Source organism: Microcaecilia unicolor, chromosome 1 (assembly GCF_901765095.1).
Source record: "Microcaecilia unicolor chromosome 1, aMicUni1.1, whole genome shotgun sequence".
NCBI lineage: Eukaryota > Metazoa > Chordata > Amphibia > Gymnophiona > Siphonopidae > Microcaecilia > Microcaecilia unicolor.
In genome coordinates, this window is record NC_044031.1 from 117,369,211 (window position 1) to 117,391,493 (window position 22,283).

The 22,283-nt window shown below is 44.7% G+C and overlaps 1 protein-coding gene across 1 annotated transcript in view; it reads right to left on the reverse strand.

Annotated features, from left to right (window-relative positions):
* The window catches only part of MRC1 (mannose receptor C-type 1), a 343,694-nt gene that overhangs the window by 85,620 nt on the left and 235,791 nt on the right, over positions 1-22,283 (reverse strand). The window contains exons 19-20 of the mRNA XM_030199501.1: positions 15,842-15,942; positions 8,874-9,016 (exon numbers count right to left, since the gene is read on the reverse strand). Of these exons, the coding sequence (XP_030055361.1) occupies positions 8,874-9,016; positions 15,842-15,942 (244 nt within the window). The remainder of the gene's footprint in view (positions 1-8,873; positions 9,017-15,841; positions 15,943-22,283) is intronic.

The following is a 22,283-nucleotide window of genomic DNA, read 5'->3' on the forward strand; positions in this document are numbered from 1 at the left end:
GTTGGTGGGGATGGGATCAGAGGAACAGGTGGTGCATTTCGAGGAGGAAAGAAGGTGGGAAGTTTCATCCTCGGTGATCTCAGGGAAGGAGGAGAAAGAGACCTGGGTAGGTTGGATGGGGGAGAGGGTTAGAGGGTGAAGAGGAGGTGCTGGCTTGGTCGTGAACTCAAGGTTGATTTTTTGCACTTTGTCGCGGAAGTAGTCGGCCAGTGATTGAGGAGAGAGAGCGGGGGGAGTAGGAGCGGGGGGCACTTTTAGGAGGGAGTTAAGGGTGGTGAAGAGACGACGAGGGTTGGAGCTGAGAGAATTGGTCAATTGGGTGTAATAGTCCTGTTTTGCACGGAATAGGGAGGAGTGGAGGGAGGATAGCATGAATTTGTAGTGGAGGAAGTCTGGAAGGGTACGAGATTTCCTCCAGAGGCACTCAGCGGATCGGGTGCAGGAGCGAAGGTGACGGATGCAAGGAGTCAGCCAGGGCTGGGGATTGGTGCGTTTTGTGGGACGGGAGATTGAAGGTGCGAGGGTATCCAATGCAGAGGAGAGAGCGGTATTGTAAGCGGAGACCGCTTTGTCGACAGTTGCGGAGGACGTGATGGAGGGGAGGTAGATGACAGTGATGAGATGTCATGGGTTATTGGAGGATGAAGAAGTCATTGATCTATTGCAATCTGTTTTGACATTGCAAAATTCCTAATATAATTTTGCTAAAGAAAATTGTTACAGAAAGAAATTGATCGCAGATGCTTTTCTTTAAGTCATTTCTCTTCTGCAACACCAGAGTAAGGATCAAGGGGACAAAAACATAGGTACCCGAGATGCAGCAAAAAAGAAAAAAACATAAATATATCTATGAAAAAAGACTGATAAATAATAGAATACCTCAAATCAGTTCATAAATTTGGCATGTATAAACTGAACCATGATCCCCAACAGAAATGGACAGCCAGAAAGTTTTCATTTTGTGTTATTTCCAGGGATGTTCATTTTAATTGTTTTCATTGGACTTTTGTTTTTAAATCATGGTGAAAAAACTCATTGAATGTGCACTCCTTTGAAACAGGGCATGCTGTTTCTGAAACAGTGCACACTCTTTTCCTGATAGCATATACTTGTGCAGTGTTTGTGCAGGCACAATGGTTTGGCAAATAGCACATCCTCTTTCAAAAGAGTGGACAATATTATCAGCATGCAGCGGGTTCCCTGAGCCTGCACAATATGATGGGGCCCCCGGAGGCTGCCGGGGTTTCCTCAATCAGTGCAACTTGGCCTTCCGGATGCAACCGGAGGCATTTTCATCAGACCAGATTAAAGTGGGATATGTCATTTCCCTATGTAAGGAAAAGGCCCTGGCATGGGCGTCCCCGTTATGGGAGCAGCAGGACCCCCTCATGGACGATTATGCCGAATTTCAGCTCCGTTTCCGCATGGTGTTCGACCTCCCAGGCAGGCCGTCTTCCGTGGCGTCTGAACTGCTGCGGATTCAACAGGGCGAGGGGACGGTGGCCGATTATGCCATTCGTTTTGGACCCTAGCAACTGAAGTGCGTTGGAATCAGGAGTCCCTGGCGGCAATCTTTCTGGAGGGATTGGAAGAGCGAATCAAGGACGAGTTGGCAGGGCGGGAGGTCCCGGCACAGCTGGACGCTCTGATTTCGCTCTGTATTCGAGTGGATACCCGGTTCCAGGAGAGAGCTAGAGCCCGGGCAGAACGGCAGAGGTGGTCGAGGGGTGCGTCCCGGACGGGCAAGGGACCGTCTCCCCGCCGTGGCACCCGGGATCCTAAAGAGAATTGTGAGGAACCGATTGTGATCGGCCGTCAACGATTGGCCCCCTCGGACAGGAGAGAACGCTTGCGGGGCGGACTGTGCCTGTATTGTGGTGAGGCCGGGCATTTTGTCCGTTTTTGCCCCGCACGAGCGGGAAACGCTTCCCCCAAGGTGCCCTGAGGGGAGGGGTCTTGGGGCATTCTGCTCCCCTACCGGATCCACTGGTAACCCTGCCAGTAACACTGCGATGGCACGAGACTATGATCCAGACCCGGGCCCTTGTGGACTCCGGGTCGGGGGGGAACTTCATTTGCCACGAACTTCTGCAACAGATGGGTTGGCCTACGCTTCCCCATCGACCGGCGCTGCAAGTAACATCCATTCAAGGGACTACCTTACCGCAGCCGGTCACGGAGATAACCCCTTTTTTGGAACTTCAGGTAGGGGAGGATCACCGGGAGGAGGTTCGATTTCTGGTATTATCTCGGACCATTCATCCGGTGGTGCTGGGATTGCCTTGGCTACGGCGCCATACCCCCGTTATTGACTGGACCGGGGGGAAGATCCGGTCTTGGGGTAACGCCTGTCTGGAAACCTGTTTGAAGGGCCGGAACTTCAGTTGTCCCGCGATGGCAGTTGCCCCCGGGACAGCGCTGGCGTGTCCGGCCACACTGCTGGTGGAATATCGGGACTTTGCGGATGTATTTAGTCCCGTGGAAGCGGAGGTCCTACCGCCTCATCGATCCTTTGATTGTGCGATTAGGTTGATGGCGGATACCATGCCACCCCGGGGCCGTCTTTATACCTTGTCCCGGGAAGAATCCAAGGTGATGCAAGGCTATATCCGGGAGAATCTTCAGAAGGGGTTCATCCGCCCCTCTACGTCCCCTTCCGGGGCTGGGTTCTTTTTTGTGACCAAGAAGGATGGCTCCTTGAGGCCCTGTATTGATTATCGGGGGTTAAATGCCATCACAGTTAAGGATCGATTCCCTTTACCTCTCATTCCAGAACTCTTTGACCGGTTGCAGGGAGCCCAGATCTTCACCAAATTGGACCTGCGGGGGGCCTACAACTTGGTCCGTGTCCGGGAGGGGGATGAGTGGAAGACCGCCTTTAATACTCATGAGGGGCATTTTGAATATCGAGTGATGCCCTTTGGCTTATGCAACGCCCCTGCAGTGTTCCAAAGATTCATCAACTTCGCGCTCGAGGATTTGTTGAACTCCACGGTGATTGTCTACCTGGATGACATCTTGATTTTCTCCCGGGATCCCGCAGAGCATGTGAGCCATGTTCGTGCCGTGCTGCAGCGTTTACAGCGATACCGATTGTTTGCCAAACTCAGTAAGTGCTCATTTCATCAGCGGTCTCTGCCCTTTTTGGGACATATTCTGTTACCCGGGGGGTTGCGGATGGATCCTGACAAGCTCCGAGCTATCCGGGAGTGGCCTCAACCGCTGGGATTGAAAGCGCTACAACGGTTCTTGGGATTCGCGAACTACTACCGTCAGTTTATTCCTCAGTATTCGCAGCTGACAGCGCCGTTGACAGCGCTCACAAAAAAACATGCGAATGTACGGGACTGGCCACCAGAGGCGCAAGCCGCATTCCGTCGGGTAAAGGAGGCCTTCGACTCGGCCTCCATCCTGTTGGCCCCGGATTCTGAGAAACCATTTATTGTGGAGGTGAACGCGTCCGCTTTGGGCGCAGGGGCTGTCCTCTCTCAAGTCAACGCCAAGGGCCGGCGCCAACCCTGCTCTTTCTTCTCTCGTAAATTCTCCCCAGCGGAACGCAATTATACGGTGGGGGATAGAGAACTCTTAGCATTGAAATTGGCCTTGCAAGAGTGGAGACATTTGCTGGAGGGAGCTGAGCACCGGTTTACGGTGATTACTGACCACAAGAATCTTTTGTATCTCCAAGAGGCCCAACGGCTGAATCCCCGACAGGCTCGTTGGTCATTATTCTTTGCAAGGTTTCACTTTCAACTGGTTTTTCGGGCTGCGGCCCAGAATACCCCTGCGGACTCCCTCTCCAGAGCCTTTGAGGTTCCGGAGGAGACAGAGGAAATTCATCCTATGTTGGACCCTAACTGTCTCAGTGCGGCTGCGGGGGGGGGGGGGGGGGGGGTCGTTCCGGTGAAAGAACTGGTACCGCCCTCGGATCGGGGAAAAGTAATGCAATGGGGACATTCTTCTGTATGGGCCGGGCATTTTGGATACCAAAAGACCCTCCGCTTAATTTCAAGACAGTACCGGTGGCCTCAGATGAGGCGAGATATCCTCCAGTTCGTTACAACTTGCCCTGTCTGCGCCCGGACGAAGCCTGTAATCGGGCATCCCGTGGGAGACTTGCTGCCTGTGCCGACAGCCCCCTGGAAGGAGTTGTCGATGGATTTCATCACCAACCTTCCCAGCTCCCGGGGACACACTGTGATTTGGGTCGTGGCTGACCGTTTCTCCCGGATGGCCCATTTCGTTCCTCGTTCCATCGGCGGCCTCCTTAGCCCAACACTTCATTCAACACATTTTCCGGCTTCATGGGCTGCTCACCCGAATCATCAGCGATCGTGGACCACAATTTACCTCACGCTTTTGGAGAGTCTTGTGTGCAGCCCTGGGGGTTGAGACCCACTTTTTGTCAGCCTACCATCCCCAGACCAATGGGATGGTCGAACGGATTAACCAAACCTTGAAGGGGTTTTTCCGAGCGTTCGTCAATAAGCGTCAAGATATCTGGGCCTCCTTGCTTCCATGGGCCGAGTTTGCCTACAACCACAGTGACCACTCGGCCTCGGGGAACTCTCCCTTCTTCTTGGTATATGGACGACACCCCCGGCTTCCAGCACCATTCCCTTCTGAATCTCCTACACCCATGGTTACTCAAACCTTAACGGACCTGCAGGGGGTCTGGGAGATGGCCCGAGAACAGTTGCAGTGAACAGCCGCCAAGTACAAGTCCTTTGCTGACCGCCACCGGCGACCCGCCCCAGTGTTACAGCCGGGGCAAAAGGTATGGCTAAGCATGAAATACCTAAGACTCCGAGTACCCTCACGGAGGTTAGGGCCCCGGTACATTGGGCCATTTACAATCCAATCGCGGATTGGAGCAGTGACATACCGGTTGCGGTTACCGAGTACTCTACGGGTGCATAATGCTTTCCATATTTCCTTGTTGAAGAGTTTCCGAGGTTCCCGATGGCATCCACAAAGTCAGGAGACCGTAGTTCCAGAGGCGGATCCTGATCCGGAGTATGAAGTGGAGGACATTCTAGACTCAAAGAAGCGGCGGGGGAGGCTATACTATTTGCTATCGTGGAAGCATTTTGGTCCCGAAGACAACTCCTGGGAACCCACGACCAACGTACATGCTCCAGATTTGGTCAGAGCCTTCCACGCACGGTTTCCTCTTAAACCTAGCCCCGGGGGAGAGGGGGCATCCGGGGAGGATACTGTCGCGTCCCGCGCCCATACCTGCTCTCCCGCTGTGGGGGGCGGGAGCCAGCGGTCTTCGCGGCACCGGAGGACGGCCGGGGAGGTCCCACGGAGGAGCCGACGCTGCCGCGGGACTGGCAGGTCGGGCCGGGATCGGCGGCCAGCGAGGACGAACGCCGGCCTTGTGGGAAGGGGAGGTCGGGAGGAGGTTCGCGCCGACCAAAATGGCGGCGCCGGAGCCGACGTCTCCTTCGCTCCAGAGCCGGAGGGCTCTGGAGCTCCGCCTACCTCGCGCCGGATTGGCGAACCCGGGCGATGACTCCGCCTGGAGTTCGGGCAGAGCCAATCCAGGGGCTCTGCCGACTTCCCTGGGCCGGATTGGTGGGTTTCTTCCCGGGGGCGGGATGGCGCGATATTTAAACCCAGGAACCAGAGGACCTCCTTGCTTCTGGTTCTGTTCCTGAAGCCTGTGCAGCGGTTCCGCGTTGCATCATTTGGAGTATCCAGAGACTGTGCTATCCTTGACCACAGATTGCTAGCCGTTATCCAGAGACTGTGCTATCCTTGACCACAGATTGCTAGCCGTCATCCAGAGACTGTGCTATCTTTGACCGTGGACTGCTATCCACTTGTCTAGAGAGCTTTTCTGCGCTTGACGACTATGTTTGCTGGCCGCAACTCCCGACACTAGCCAGGTCAGCCGTCCACCCCGTGGTTCCAGCAGTCCTGCTGACCGCCTGCAGCTGGGGGCTCAACCTCTGGTGAACGGCGGTCGCCGCGGGTGAAGATTGGGGTGCACGGCTGTCCTCTGAGGTCTTTCGGCCTTGCGGGACCTAAGGGCTCACCAACGTGAAGACAAGACAGATGTCCTTCTCGTTCGAAAATGAGCCTGATAGTCAAATTTGCCCCAACCAGTTAATAATTTAATAGTCAAATTCTGAACTCACGGAAGATGATGAAGATCAGTAATCAAATACCCTGGTGTAGACTATTACAATAGTCTAAAGTAGAAATAACCAGTGAATGTATAAGAATCAATAGAACTGATTTAGAATGCAAGCAGAGAATCTAAAAAATCATTTTTTTATCTTAAATAGTTTTTCCAGATAATTTCAGGAATATGTGATTTGAAGCTGAAAGTTTGATCCAAAATTAAACCTGAGTCTTTTCCAATTGTATTTTTCCATCAGTCATCATGCTAATTGGTGCAGCTAATGAGTCACCTTTATGCGATATCAAGAGTCCCTTAGTTTTTTCCAGTTGAGTTTCATTTTTTTGTGTTTGTAACCAGTTAGCTATTACAGTAAGTTTATCATTAAAAAGAACGATCTCCGGTGAGGAATAACAATTAAGTCCAGTCAGTATCTAGATGTCATCAGCATAGATAAAAACCAAAACCCTAAAGTTTGAATAATTGTAAAGAGTTGAGCCATGAAGATATTAAAGAGAAGGGGAGCTAAAATGGAACCCAGGGGACTCCATATTTCTCTTTCTCCTTTTTCTTTCTAGATCCCAAGCTGAATTCATCAAGTTACTTACAAACTACAAAACTACCAACTTGTTGCATCTTAAGCAGGTACAGTAAGTGTCTAGTGTCATAGATCATTACACAAAGTCCAAAAACATGTGAATAAACTTGTAGGTAAAGATGAGCCAGTTGATATAGTATATCTGGATTTCCGGAAAGCATTTGATGAAGTATCTCATGAAAGACTCCTGTAGAAATTAAAAAGTCATGGGATAGGAAGCAATGTTCTATTGTGGATCGAGAATTGGTTAGAAATAAAAAAGAGTAGGATTAAATGATCAATATTCTCAATGGAGAAGGATGATAGTGGGTTACACAGGAATCTGTGCTGGGACCACATCTGGAAACAGAAATAATAAGTGAAGGGATCACGTGTGCTGATGACACAAAATTATAAGCTGTTACACCACAAGAAGACTGTACGAAATTGCAAGAAGACCTTACAAGAATGGGAGGCTGAGCATCCAAATAGCAGATGAAATGTAATGCGAGGAAGTGCAAAGTGATGCATCTAGGGAAGCACAACTTAGTAAAAGGACCCCAAAATATGTTAGAGACAGATATATTAGGGGAATGGAAGAAGACAGGAGGGAAGTGGAGACAGGACACCCACTGGAAAGAGAGCAGAAGACAGACAAGAACACAGAAAAGTGAAACTGGGACCAACATACTTGGAAAAATAAAATTCTCATACAAAGTTATAAAAAAGTGTTTTATTTTGAATTTATTAGGTATAATATGTTAACTTTGGGAAATGTGCATATCATAGATATCTTTGTATTTTGTTGGAAATGCATTTCTGTTTTTATTTCTCTTATGTTGTGGTGCATGCCTAGTTTGACTTCTTGGGCTTCCCAGTTCAATTTTTGTCTTCATATTTGTATTTCAAATCTGTGATCCCTTGTTCTGTTTTTGGTGAGGGTCTGTCTGTGTTTTTGTGTATGGTAGACGTGGTATTCTGTTTGCATGTGGTTTCTCTATAGAACTCTGTAGTAGCCCTACTTGTTCTGTTTTACCAGTAGTAGGTGTGTTGGTGTTCTAGGACCCAGTGTAATATTGTATTGCTGCCTATTTATAGGTAGGGTTCACATTATTTGCATCACAGGAATTAATGCTACTCTTGTATGGTAGGTTTGCTACATGTATTTTGAGTGATGATTTTTTTTCAGGTTTTGTATTTCTCAGTGTGTCTATTAAACAGATGGCACGAGAATCAGAACGGAATTCAAACATGCGTGGGATAAACATAAAGGAATCCTGTTCAGAAGGAATGGATCCTCAGAAGCTTAGCCAAGATTGAGTGGCAGAGCTGATGGTTGGGAGGCACGGCTAGTGCTGGGCAGACTTCTACGGTCTGTGCCCTGAAAATGGCAGATACAAATCAAGATAAGGTACGCACAAAAAGTAGCACATATAAGTTTATCTTGTTGGGCAGAATGGATGGACAATGCAGGTCTTTTTCTGCAATCATCTACTATGTTACTATATATGTATGTACACATGTATACACCCAAAAAAATTTTTGTATGATCACTTACATGGAGAAAATGTGCTGGTTATGATCTATATCCAGTGGCGTGCCAAGGAGGGGGCAGTGGGTGCGGTCCGCCCCGGGTGCACGCCGCTGGGGGGGGGTGCCGCGCATCTGTTGGCAATGCTCATTCCCTGCTCCCTCTGCCCCGGAACAGGTTAGCAGAGGGAGCAGGGAACGAGCGAAGCCGACAGGCGCACGGCACCCCCCCCAGCAGGTAAAAATGCACGCAGGGGGAGGTGTCCTTTCACCGGGGGTGGGGGGGGTCGCGCTGCACCCGGGGGGAAGGTGTCCTTTTGCCGGGGGGGGGGGGGAGGTGTCGCTGCACCCGTGGGGGGGGGGGGGGCGCATCGGCGATCCGCCCCAGGTTTCAGCCACCCTAGGAATGCCACTGTCTATATCTATTGTTGGGGGGGGGGGGGGGTTGTGGATGCAGGGCATGTTTACATTTAATTTATAAGAACTACCATACTGTATCAGACTAAAGGTCAGTAAGGGTCATATATAAAGTGTGTCATGTATATAAACATTGTCCATCAGGTGTATGCTGGCTGAAAAAAGGTTGAGAACCACTCTTCTAGCAAATATAATATATAAGGTTGATGTTTAAGGTACCTTTTTCTGAAAAGAAAACCACTCCGCTGGGCATCCTCCTGGAGCAGAAGATTCTGTAGGAGCAAGTCCTCCGTTGATGGTACCATTTCGTCTTTCACAAATAAATGGATGTCGATAGCCACAATTAATGTCATTCCAATACCCTGTAACAAAAAAAAAGTTTTGAATACTTGTGAGGGACTAATATCCTAGCAGACAACTATGCTAAATGTCCAAAAAGACACCTATTTTATAAGGCAACATAGCTGCCTGTATGCCATGATAAAATAGAATCCTAAAATGGCCCCCCAGAAGTGCCTTAATTCTCTTGCACAAATGTACACCTACTCGGAAGAAGGTATATTCATTTTTTTAATAACTCTGCCCAAAATGCCTCTACTGTAATGTCTATACATAGATTGCATAAACAAAAACACAATCTTGCTATGCACTTAAATTTAGGGCCCTTTTTATTAAAATGTACTAGAATCTGGGTTAGCATGTTTTAAAGTACAATTTTCCCACACACTAAGCCCAGACTCATCTGCAGCTGGAAATAACAAGATCTCACAACATGCAAGTTGAACCTCAATGAATTATCACAATGATAATGCAAGGTAAATATCATCCTTAAGCAAACATGTTTTACCTTGCATACCTGGCTTAATGGTCAGAGGTTTAGCTTTACCAAATAGCCATATGGCTGAAGATTTTCTACATTTAAGATCAAATCATGATCTTGAAGCCAGTCATCCAGTATAATTAGCTTGTGATTGAAATCAGACATGTTTTCAATCACAAAAGCAGCTTGTGATTGAAATCAGACATTCTAGACTAGTCATCCTTCATAGAAATGACCTGCTGAATGTCATCAGCAAAAAAATGAAAGTTAAAGTTACAACTTTCTAGAAGCCCAGCCAGTGGTTTAAGGTAAAGATTAAAAAGCATTGGTGAAAGAAGAGATCCTTAAGGTACACCTCTCATGACATTCTCTTAGATGACTGCTGCTTTTTAACCTATTTATAAATGATCTAGAGATGGGAGTAACTAGTGAGGTAATTAAATTTGCTGATGACACAAAGTTATTCAAAGTTGTTAAATCGCAAGAGGATTGTGAAAAATTACAAGAGGACCTTATGAGACTGGGAGACTGAACATCTAAATGGAAGATGATGTTTAATGTGAGCAAGTGCAAAGTGATGCATGTGGGAAAGAGGAACCCAAATTATAGCTATGTAATGCAAGGTTCCACATTAGGAGTGACCGACCAAGAAAGGGATCTCGGTGGCGTCGTTGATGATACGTTGAAACCCTCTGCTCAGTGTGCTGCGGCGGCTAAGAAAGCAAATAGAATCTTAGGTATTATTGGGAAAGTAAAACAAAAATGGTCGCCGCATCTCAAGAAAGATATAGTAAAATTGGAAAAGGTGCAGCGAAGGGCGACTAAAATGATAGCGGGGATGGGACGACTTCCCTATGAAGAAAGACTAAGGAGGCTAGGGCTATACAGCTTGGAGAAGAGACGGCTGAGGGGAGACATGATAGAGGTATATAAAATAATGAGTGGAGTGGAACAGGTGGATGTGAAGCGTCTGTTCACGCTTTCCAAAAATACTAGGACTAGGGGGCATGTGATGAAACTACAGTGTAGTAAATTTAAAACAAATCTGAGAAAATCTTTCTTCACCCAACGTGTAATTAAACTCTGGAATTTGTTGCCGGAGAAAGTGGTGAAGGCGGTTAGCTTAGCAGAGTTTAAAAAGGGGTTGGACGGTTTCCTAAAGGACAAGTCCATAAACCGCTACTAAACGGTCTTGGAAAAATCCAAAATTCCAGGAATAACATGTATAGAATGTTTGTACGTTTGGGAAGCTTGCCAGGTGCCCTTGGCCTGGATTGGCCGCTGTCGTGGACAGGATGCTGGGCTCGATGGACCCTTGGTCTTTTCCCAGTATGGCATTACTTATAATTCCTTTGTATCGGTCCATGGTGCAACCGCACCTTGAATATTGTTTTCAATTCTAGTCACCATATCTCAAAAAAGATGTAGTGGAATTAGAAAAGGTACAGAGAAGGGCGATGAAAATGATAAAGGGGATGGGATGACTTCCCTATGAGGAAAGGCTGAAGCAGCTAGGGCTCTTCATTAAAAGGTAATAGCTTCCTCTTTTGAGACTTTTCTCAACTGGAAACATTTTTAGATGAAAAGAATTAAAGTAATTTCTTTAGTTGAGATAAAGTTGGTTCATAATTGTATGCCTGCTTACTGTTTTCTTTAATGATTTTAATACTTGTAAGTATATTTTGGAGCATTTCTCTTAATAAGGTAGGCTTTTCCCCTTTATGTCAACTTGGATATTGAAATGTGCAAGGTTAATGCTATTTTTCATTTTGAGGGAGTTTTATTTTTGCTTTGTATATCTTTCTTTCTGGTGTGTGCTTTATTCTGCCAGTCAATCTTCTAAAATTGTGAAAAAAATAATAATAATAACCCCCCCCCCCCCCCGATCTGCCTTTACTAATACATCATATACTATGGATAACAAGAGATTTCATGCTATGATGATGCCTATATACTGATTTGTGACTATGAAAAACTTGGTTTCCCTCTACAAAGTCAGACAACTGGACTAAAACAACTGTTTCTAACACTTTAGACAACAGTGCAAATTTAAACTAGGAAAGAAATTTAATAGATGCTTCCTGTACTCTTTCCCTTCTTCAAAATTGGGATAATAACTGCCTCTTTTAATCTATAAAGAACATTTCTTTTCTAAGAAAATAAATTAACTAAGTAGGCCACAAATGGTAGAAATACTTTACTACACTGAGTTAAAAGAGAAAAAGTAATCAAATCAAGAGCAGAAGAAGTAGAATTTAAACTTTGAAGATGTCTAGTAACAACTGTATCTGGCACTGCTTGAAACTGAAACTATAATTCATCTGATGGAAAAGGATGGCCAACGAAACCTACTTTGTTGACAGCATCATTGTATTCCTCCAAGGATGGATACTTTAAAGGATCTAAATTAGTTACTTTACTATCAAAAAAATCAGCAAATCCTGAAAAAGTTAATGACTCATTATAAGGAACTGGACATGAGAAAGATGCTAAATCATACAATATCTTAAAAAGATGAACATTATTATCAGGATTATAACAAGACTTGAAAGCTTATCTAAATCTTCTGTTCATTGAACACAATGATCCTTATTTTACAAACTGTTTGTGTTTAGACATCTGTAAACTGGCATTTGTAAATCCATATTGGATGAATGTCTAAATCTTGATTTTATAAAGCTGGGATACTACGCTGGGCTCCCAACAACTGGTGCCACTAACGTCATCATTGTTTTTTGAAAGATATTACTCCTGATTTGGATTACAATTCACTAGCGAGGAAATGGTCTGGAGATCTTCCTTGTACAATATCATCAGATCAATTCAGAGGCTTTGTTTTGGGTATTCACGAGCACCTGGAGTCAGTGGTGGTTCGTGAACTTCTGTACAAGTTAGCTTTGAGACTTTATATTTCCCCCCATAGGGCATTTCAGGCCCACCTTGTTGTTCAAGACCTATGCATTAAATGTGGTTAACCTTCTGCAACTTTGGGACATATGTTTTGGTCCTGTCCCTTCGTTAGTTGCTTTTGGAAGACTGTGTTAGCAGCTTTCCACACTTATTGGGATTGTTCAGTTACTTACAATCCTCGTATATTCTTTGGGCACTATGGGGCCCTTTTACTAAGCTTCGTAGGCGTCTCTGCGTGCCCAACGTGTGTCAATTTGGAGTTACCACCCGGCTACCATGTGGCCTGTGTGATAATTTCATTTTTTTACGCCTGTCCACAAAGCGCGCCAGAAAATACATTTTATTTTCTGACGCTTGATGAAAATCGAGCGGTAACTCCAACTTGACACACATAGGCGATTACTGCATGGTTAATATGAGAGACCTTACCGCTGTGTCAATGGCTGGTGGTAAGGTCTCAGACCCAAAATAGGCATGCACCAATTTTTATTTTGCCACATGTCTATTTTTGGCAAACATTTTTAAAAGGCCTTTTTTACAGGCGCAATGAAAAATGGATCTGCATGCACCCCAAATACGAGCCTACACTAGCGCAGCCCATTTTTCAGCACACCTTAGTAAAAGGACCCCTATGTATATATGGCCCGGTGCCTTTGGACTTTCAACGCTTTCTTCATAAATCCATTATGTATGGTCTTAAGACAATTTTGCAGCATTGGTTGGAATCTACCGGTCCTATCCTACAATCCTGGAGATCATTGTTGTTGGTGGCCCTGAAGATAGAACAGCAAAGCATTCATAATTTTGATACTGGCCCTAGGCGGCGCTTTCAAGACACTTGGGAGCCCTTTTGGTTATCGCTGCCTGCCCAGGGACATAGTTATATATTGAACTTTTAAGTGTCTATTGTTTATTTGCAATGTTGAAGTTAGACGTCTTATGGGTATGTGAGAGGTTGGGATGGGATGGGGTTGTGGTTTCTCTGTTTGGTGTCCCATAATAATATTAAGTGTATTTGTAGTCTTGCATTTATTTGCTGTGGACCAATAAAAAATGAGTTAAACATAAAGCTGGGATACAGACATTTAAAACTGCAGTATGTCCTTATGGCAAGGAGTGAGGTATTGATGTGCTTTGGTGTTTTAGATGGGACATCCAATCCCTATTTCAGAAGGGGAACAGACATCTATGTCCAAAGAGATGAATGTTGGCATTTAGACTTGCTTCCCCAGACATCAAGGTGACAGGAAAATGTTCTGATTAAGCAGTGCTCTACTGCAGGGATTAAGAGAGGTCACTCTCTTAATTCCCCTGCGGTTGCTGTTCCCCTTTCCCCTGAAAGCAAAACTGGCAAGGGATACTGGGCTCTGTCACAGCTTCGGGAAATATGGATGTTCATGGTACTAAAATGGCTGATCTACATGTTCATGTCCTGGCACATGGACATCTATCTGGCCTTTTCTTCACATGGATGCTCATACAATACAGTACAATTCAAAAGCTTATATATCACAAGTTTCAACCAAGTAGTCCAATGTGGTTAACAAGGAAATTTAAATCAGTTAAGTCATGATCCTGGGAAGATACATATTTAAAAGTAAATCAAATCTAAACAAAAAGTTTATCATCAAAAACTACTTTTACAAATAATTAAAATAAGAATTAGTCACCTAAAATACTTAAACAAATGGGTTTTTAGCTTCCTTCTGAAACTCTTGTAATTTGCATCACGTCTAATAGCACTTGATAAGGATTCTATATGTTAGCTGTGTGGTAGAAAGCAAAGAGGAATAGATTTGTTTATATTTTATGTTCACTGTGCTTATATTTTGTGTTCACACTGCTCATGTGCTGCCACATTGATGTCCTTATCCCTTTTTGGCCCTGTTCATATTTTAGACATTTCAGCTTGTAAAATGAATGTTCATGCTGGATGTAACCAGTGCTTGGATGTTCACTCTTATCTCTCCCTACACTCCTCCCCGGGAACTCCGTTCATTGGGTAAATCTCTCTCATCTGTACCTTCTCCTCCAGACTCCGTTCCTTTTATCTTGCTGCACCATATGCCTGGAATAGACTTCCTGAGCTGGTACGTCAAGCTCCATCTCTGGCTGTCTTCAAATCTAGGCTAAAAGCCCATCTTTTTGATGCTGCTTTTAACTCCTAACCCTTACTTATGTGTTCAGTACCCATATTTTATCATTCCCACCTTAATAATTCTCTTATAAGTACATATGTATGCCATACCGGGACAGATCGAAGATCCATCAAGCCCAGCATCCTGTTTCTAACAGTGGTCAATCCAGGTCACAAGTACAATACATTTTATGCGGCTAATTCTAGAAATAAGCAGTGGATTTTCCACAAGTCCATTTTAATAATGGTCTATGGACTTTTCCTTTAGGAAGCTATCCAAACCTTTTTTAAACCCCGCTAAGCTAACTGCTTTTACTACATTCTCTGGCAATGAATTCCAGAGCTTAATTACACGCTGAATGAAGAAAAAATGTTTCAGATTTGTTTTAAATTTACCACTTTGTAGCTTCACCGCATGCCCCTTAGTCCTAGTATTTTTGGAAAGAGTAAACAAGCGGTTCACGTCTACCTGTTCCACTCCACTCAGTATTTTATATACCTCTATCATATCTCCTCTCAGCCGTCTTTTCTCCAAGCTGAAGAGTCGTAGCCGCTTTAGCCTTTCCTCATAGGGAAATCTTTCCATCCCCTTTATCATTTTCGTTGCCCTTCTCTGTACTTTTTCTAATTCCACTATATCTTTTTTGAGATATAGTGGAATTTGTCCTGTTTGTCTGTCCTAATTAGATTGTAAGCTCTGTCGAGCAGGGACTGTCTCTTCATGTTCAAGTGTACAGTGCTATGTATGTCTAGTAGCCCTATAAAAATGATTAGTAGTAGTCATTTCTCCATGTGTTTTAGAACAGGTGCTACGTCACCAGATCCTGTTCTCAAATACAAGCACCACAGGTGACATACAAACATGGACATGCATATTCCATGTTGAATGTCCTTTCTAAAATGCCATTCCACATCATTTGGGGGTATTTTTTTTTTTACTAAGGTGCGCTAATAGATTTATCAAGCGCTAAATTCCAGACAGCCTATTGTGCACTTATGGGCTGCACAGCACTTAGCACACACTCATTAGTACATACTAAATCTGTTAGTGCACCTTAGTAAAAGGACCCCTTAGTCTGTATGTTAACGGCTGAAAACTCCCTATTCCAGTGCAATTTAGAATCAGTCCATACAATACTGCTTGTGCCAATGACACTACTGAGTAATTCTTTCATACAACCAGTTTACAGTATCAGTCATTGAAGACACATCTTCAGTCTATCTCAGCATAATATATGCAAAAGAGGTACTATATTTATTTATTATTGTATAAGTGACATAAAGATATAAAATTCAAAGTTATTAAAACATGTTACTTACCAGTATTTTTATACATAGCAACACAGTTTTCATCATTATTTGCAAAGTTGGGTTCACTCTTAGACCATGCTACAAAGGTCACTGGCGTATTATCCATCCACCTTAAATATAATGTGACAACATTTACTTTTTAACTTTTCATCCTTTTCAAGAGAAATATATAATTATAATATATATCTCACAGCTCAATTTTGCTAGCAGATAACATTTAACATTTTTTGGACCTCAGAAGTTTTTGTTTGTGGAAAACAAATTAGAATGAAATATTTCACTTACAAAGAATGTGTTAAATAGTATACATATTAGGGTGAACACTGCTGTTTGTCAGGAAGTTCTGCATCTGTCCGACATTACAGATGGATTTACTTGGCTGTGCTAGTGTTTCGCACCAGGTTTCCCTGTTTTTTACCTTTGCTTGGCATGTGGCTTTACTGCCGAAACACAGACCGTGTCGGGTCCAGTTACTGGTGCTTTCAATAAAGGGCTGTTTGACTTTATCCTGTTGGCTGGTTGTGGTTTGTGGCATCCTCTACTCTTGGTTTGGACTTTGGACTACATGTAGAGATTTCTACCTGGTTTGTATTTTTGGCTTTACTCTAAACCTACACGTCGATTGCCAGTCCATAATATGTTCCAAAGGTACATTAACATCTCCTCCAAGAATAGTGGCAGTGGACCCTCCAATTATTAACTCATTTGCCAGGGAATAGAAAAATTGTGGCACACCTATGTTGCAAAGGGTAAGGGATACACTATTGATAACAACTATTAATTTAGTCCACTGACCTACAGAATTGGATGCCTGGGATTTAATAGTGGCTTCTAGGGACCTACCCATTAAAATCCCTACCCTGTTCTTCCTCTTAGTAGCAGAGAAGGCCTGCACTGAATAGCCGCCATAATTTAGCTTGTGATTCTTTAGGTTCAGATGATTATCTTGAAGAAATACTACTTCCGGCACTTCTTTTGTAAGATAGAGCATTGCTTTCTTTTTCTTTAGGGGGCTATTTATTCTTTAACATTAAGTGAAATTATTTTCAATGTTAAAAACACGTATACTGATATCTCCTGTCAACAGTAGTGTGTCAGATGTTAAAAGACAAACATATAGGCCATTCCATACAAACTTGGTCATATAATAAAAATCAATAAATAATTGTGCACACAGTTAACAATCAATTTATCAACAACCATGTACCAGGAAGGTATATGCCTGTGTGCCAATGAGCATCATTACAAGACTGCTCAGTAGACCTGCACTGTACTTCAATATCACAACCCCTACATTATACCCTAATGTGAGGGAGTGATTGGTGTATGGCCAGGTTCTCATAGGATCATTCCCTCGTTGAGACTGACGGGCTCATTTTCAAAAGAGAAGGACGTCCTTCTTTTGACATTAAACGGAAGATGGACGTCCTTCTCCCAGAGTCATCCAAATCGGTATAATCGAAACCCGATTTTGGACGTCTCCAACTGCACTCCGTCACAAGGACGCCCAAATTTCAAGGGGGCGTGTTGGAAGCGTAGCGAAGGTGGGACTTGGTGCGTGCCAACACTTGGACATCTTTGATCCATAATCGAAAAAAACAAGGACGTCCCTGACGAACACTTGGACATTTTCACCTGGACGTGTTTTTATTACAAATAAGGTACAAAAACGTGCCTGAAATGACCAGATGACCACCGGAGAGAATAGGGGATGACCTCCCGTTACTCCCTCCAGTGGTCACTAACCCCCTCCCACCCTCAAAAAACATCTTTAAAAATATTTTGTGCCAGCCTCTATGCCAGCTTCAGATGTCATACTCAGGTCCATGACAGCACATGAAGGTCCCAGGAGCAGTTTTAGTGAGTACTGTAGTGCACTTCAGAAAGGCGGACCCATACCCACCCTAACCTGTTACATTTGTGGAGGAAACAGCGAGCTCTCCAAAACACACCACAAACCCACTGTACCCATATACAGATGCCCCCCTTCACCCGTAAGGGCTATGGTAGTGGTGTACAGTTGGAGGCAGTGGGTTTTGGGGAGGGGTTTGGGGGCTCAGCACACAAGGTAAGGGAGCTATGTTCCTGGGACCAATTTATGAAGTCCACTGCAGTGCCCCTTAGGGTGCCCGGTTGGTGTCCTGGCATGTCAGGGGGACCAGTGCACTACAAATGCTGGCTCCTCCCACGTCCAAATGGCTTGCATTAGGACGTTTTTGACATGGACATCTTTGGTTTTGGACGTTTTATAAAGACGTCCAAATCGCAACTTGGACGTTTCTTTCGAAAATGCCCCTCTGAGCCATCTTAGTGAGTCAGAGGGGTGGGGTTCAGGCAGGGAGGTGGTTAAATGCTCTGAGGTAGAATAGATCAGAGAGGCCCCAAGTCAAGAAGCCTCCAAGGAGGAGGCCTGAGGCAAGAGGTCTCTAAGAGAGGGGCTGCTGAGGATACAGTGCCAGGGAAAAGATGTAGCTAGATCCTGGTAGTTTCCTGGGAAGGGAAATTGTGTTTAATTCTCAGCCTCAAGGAGGTGACTATACATGGACAGAAGACTGCCAAGATGGGAGAGGAGGTTGCTGAATATTCCTGAAGTATATGAATTTGGTGTGTGTCCAGGAGACAGCATTAGTTGCCACAGTGTTTGGGACTGGCTAGGAGCCAGCTCCATGAAAAGAATTGACTAGGGCTATATTATGAGAGAGAAAGAGAGAGAGAGAGAGAGAGAGAGAGAAAGAGAGAAAGAGAGAGAGAGAGTGCTGGTTTAAAGCCTGTGAAATAACAGATGTGCACATGCTGAATTATAGTAATAAAGTATTTTCTTTTGCTTGCAAACCCTGTGTGTATGATTGTATTTGTGATGGCTCAAAGCCACATCCTCATTCATGTTATCACAACTAGAAATACAGAGATGCCACGGGTGGTCTATCCCAAAGCTGGAGATTTACCACTGCTAAGCTGGAGATTGAAGGCCAGTGAGTGAGATTTTTCTCGCAGGCCCCAGCCATGTCTAAAACCAATCCAGGCAGATGCACATTCCAATAAAACTGACATATTCTAATCAGTAAATAGAAAATAAAATTATTTTTCTACCTTTGTCGTCTGGTCAATTTATTTTTCTTATGGTGTTGGTCCCAGTCTCTGCTTTCTTCTGTCTTCTCTTATCTATCTTGCTAGAGGGCCCAATATTCCGTCTGCGGGGGGCAGGGCGCATAATTCCCACAGTCAGTGCTGACCTCCAGATATTCAAATCAGGGCAGTTTCCAGTGACCAGCATTGAATATCTGGTTTCATTTTTGGCTGTCAGAACTTAACTGGTTAAGCCAATATTCAGTGCTAACCAGTTAAGTTCCTAGCAGTTAAAGACAAGACTGCCGAAATTCAGATCTGGGTTGTGGATAAATAGGACCACCTATGAACATAAGAATAGCCATACTGGGTCAGTGCCTTTCCCATAGTCTGCTAATGAGATGGACATGGGGGAAGCCACTGCAAACCCTGGAATTGGTAGCATGGAATGATGTTACTATTTGGGTTTCTGCCAGGTACTTGTGACCTGGATTGGCCACTGTTGGAAACAGGATAAGGGCTAGGTGGACCATTGGTCTGACCCAGTATGGCTATTCTTATGTTCTTAGGTGGTCCTATTCAACCGTTTAACCCAGCAGTGAACATCAGCTCTATATGGCTATATTGCGCAATATATCCAGTTAGCTGCTATGCTTTAACTGTGAATATTCAGTGGAGAAAACCAGCTATCTCCCACTGAATATTAGAGGTTAGCTGGCTACACACTATTTAATCAACCAGGAGCCGTTCCTGGCCAGTTAAATAGCACTGAATATCGGAGGGAGAGTCTCCATGTCCATTTGGCACTTCTTTTCTCTTCATGTCCCCACCCATCTTCCCTCTGCATCCCTTATCTGTCCTATCCAGCAGGTCTCTTCTATGTCCCTCTCTTTATCCTCCTCCATGCCCAGTACCTGTTCTCTGTGTCCCTATCCTGTCCCTTGTCCAGTGTATTCCCTCTTTCCTCCCCTCCTAAGGCACTCCCACCCAGAGGCCATCGCTCTGTCTCTCTTCCCTGTCCACCCTTGCAGTCCAGCATCTTTCTTTCTCTCTCCCTCCCTCCATTGGTCCAGCATCTCTCACTCGGTCTATCTCACTCTTTACTCTTCACTTCTCCCACCATGGGTATGGGATCTCTCTCCTCTACAGTCTGGTCCCTCCACTCCCCCCCCACAAAGTCCAGCATCTCTCCCCCATTTCTTTCCCTCTCACCATCTGATCTGGTCTCTTCCCCCTACCCCTCCACAAATCTGACATCTCTCCCTCCCTATCCCCTTCAACAATGGGTCTGGTATTTCTTCCTCTCTTCCCCATCCCGCGGGTCTAGCAGCTCTCCCTCTTTCCCATCTCCCCACTGATAGCCCAGCATCTATTTCCCTCCTCCCCATGCATCCCCCCCCATGGATCTGGCATACATCTCTCCCCACCAACAATGAGTCTGGCATCTCTTCTTCTCTCTCCCACCACCCCCCCCCCCCCATCCTGCAGGTCGGGCATGTCTCCCTCTTTCCCTCTCCCCTACTGCTTGTCCAGTATCTTATCCCCCCCCCCCCCCAACAACCAGTGAGTCGCGGATAGCTCTAAAGATGCGCTGCTGCTTCTGGTCCTTTTCTCTTCTTGGTCTCCCCTTTATTGATACAACTTCTTGTGCATGGGACAAAGCAGAGAGAAGGACCGGCAGCCAGAAGCAGCAGCAGCACATCTTTAGCGCTGCCTGCAACTTGTTGGTTTTTGAGGGAAGAATAGATGCTGGACCAACGGTGAAGGAGGGGGGAAGACGGAGAGAATTTTCGGACCTACAAGAGGGAAGGGAAGGACAGTTGCCTGATCTTGGGGGCAGCTGGGAGCCAATGCATTAGATCATGCCCCTTAAGCGTGTGAACTGGAGAAGGAGCCCAAGTGTGTGTGTCACATGCCGAATGCATGTGACTTGGCATGTCTAGAAATAGAAAAGAATCAGACTAGCCAAGTAAGACACCTATTATAACACTCCACACAATATTTCTCACACCATAGTCATTCATCCATGTTTTCACGCTCCAATTCTGAAACAGCCATGACTTTGGACCACTACAGCAGCCTAGGCTATCACATACACAGATGGAGGTCCTTGTGCATTCACCATAACATAAACACCTACCTAATTATCCTTTTAGCATGCATCAGATCTGTGTCATACCAGCCACACTGCTCCAATACAAATTCATGCATTAGCTGGAAACACCACCCCAAATAAAAATTTCAACATTGTTAAAGGAATTGTAAAGTCTAAGGGAGGTCTCCAACTCATATCAGGCCTCTGATAGAGGGAGAATCCTCAGTGACTTGAAGGGCAAAATTACAAATATGTGGAATCACATGACACTGTTAGTGGACCACTAAGTTATATAGTCCACTCTCCTGACTTAAAGGCCCCATGCTACTGGAGCCGCCATCTACACAGCATCAGTGAAAAGGAGGTTTGCAACAAGGTTACACATTATCTATATTCCTAACATAGAGCATATTATACACAGGAATTTAGCAGACAGTCAAAGTTTTCAGGAGACTGATTACATCCTTCCAATGAGAGCTACATGAGCTTTATTCTGACAAAGTGCTATCGCGTATTGTCTGTATGCCCAGTGGGAGGGATAGCATGCTATGATGAGCCTTTATACCAACACAACAAAAACCATTAAAATGTAAACTTTCTTGGGACAAATACAGATAAAAACAATAAGACCCGATGGGAGATAACAGATTGAAATACCATTCTGCCATGAGGAACAAAAGCTAGAGCACCAAGAATGGTATTTCTGAGTTGCCTAGATATTGGATGGGAGCCTGGGCCCTTGTTCTGCACTAATACTGCAAAACTTACTTATATAACAGCCTCAGGTAGTGTTTTACGTCTTCTGGTGATGTGTCTTTTGAACTCTAAGCACAGTCTTAATACACAATTTACTGAAATACTCCATCTCTCAGATAGCATTTTGCATAATGAGGAATAGGCATGCAGAGTGTTCTAGGATGGTCAATAATGCTATTATTTCAGTACAGCACAGGGGTTCTCAGCACAGTCCTTGGGACACATTCAGCCAGTATTATTTTCGGGATACCAACAATGAATGCATGAGATAGAGAGTTACGTATGATGGAGACAGACAATGCAAATTCATTGTAGATATCCTGTAATGACCTTTAAATCTACAGTTGAACAAGGAGCTATTTTACCACCATAATTATTATTTTTTAAAAAATCTTTATTTATAAGTTTTTAGAATAATACAATAATAATAATACACATATGTGTAAGAAATGAACAAGCTCCATATGGTGTATCCAATTAATCATCAAACATTTTCAAAGACTAAAATAAAAGCAACAAACCAAAAACAAAAAG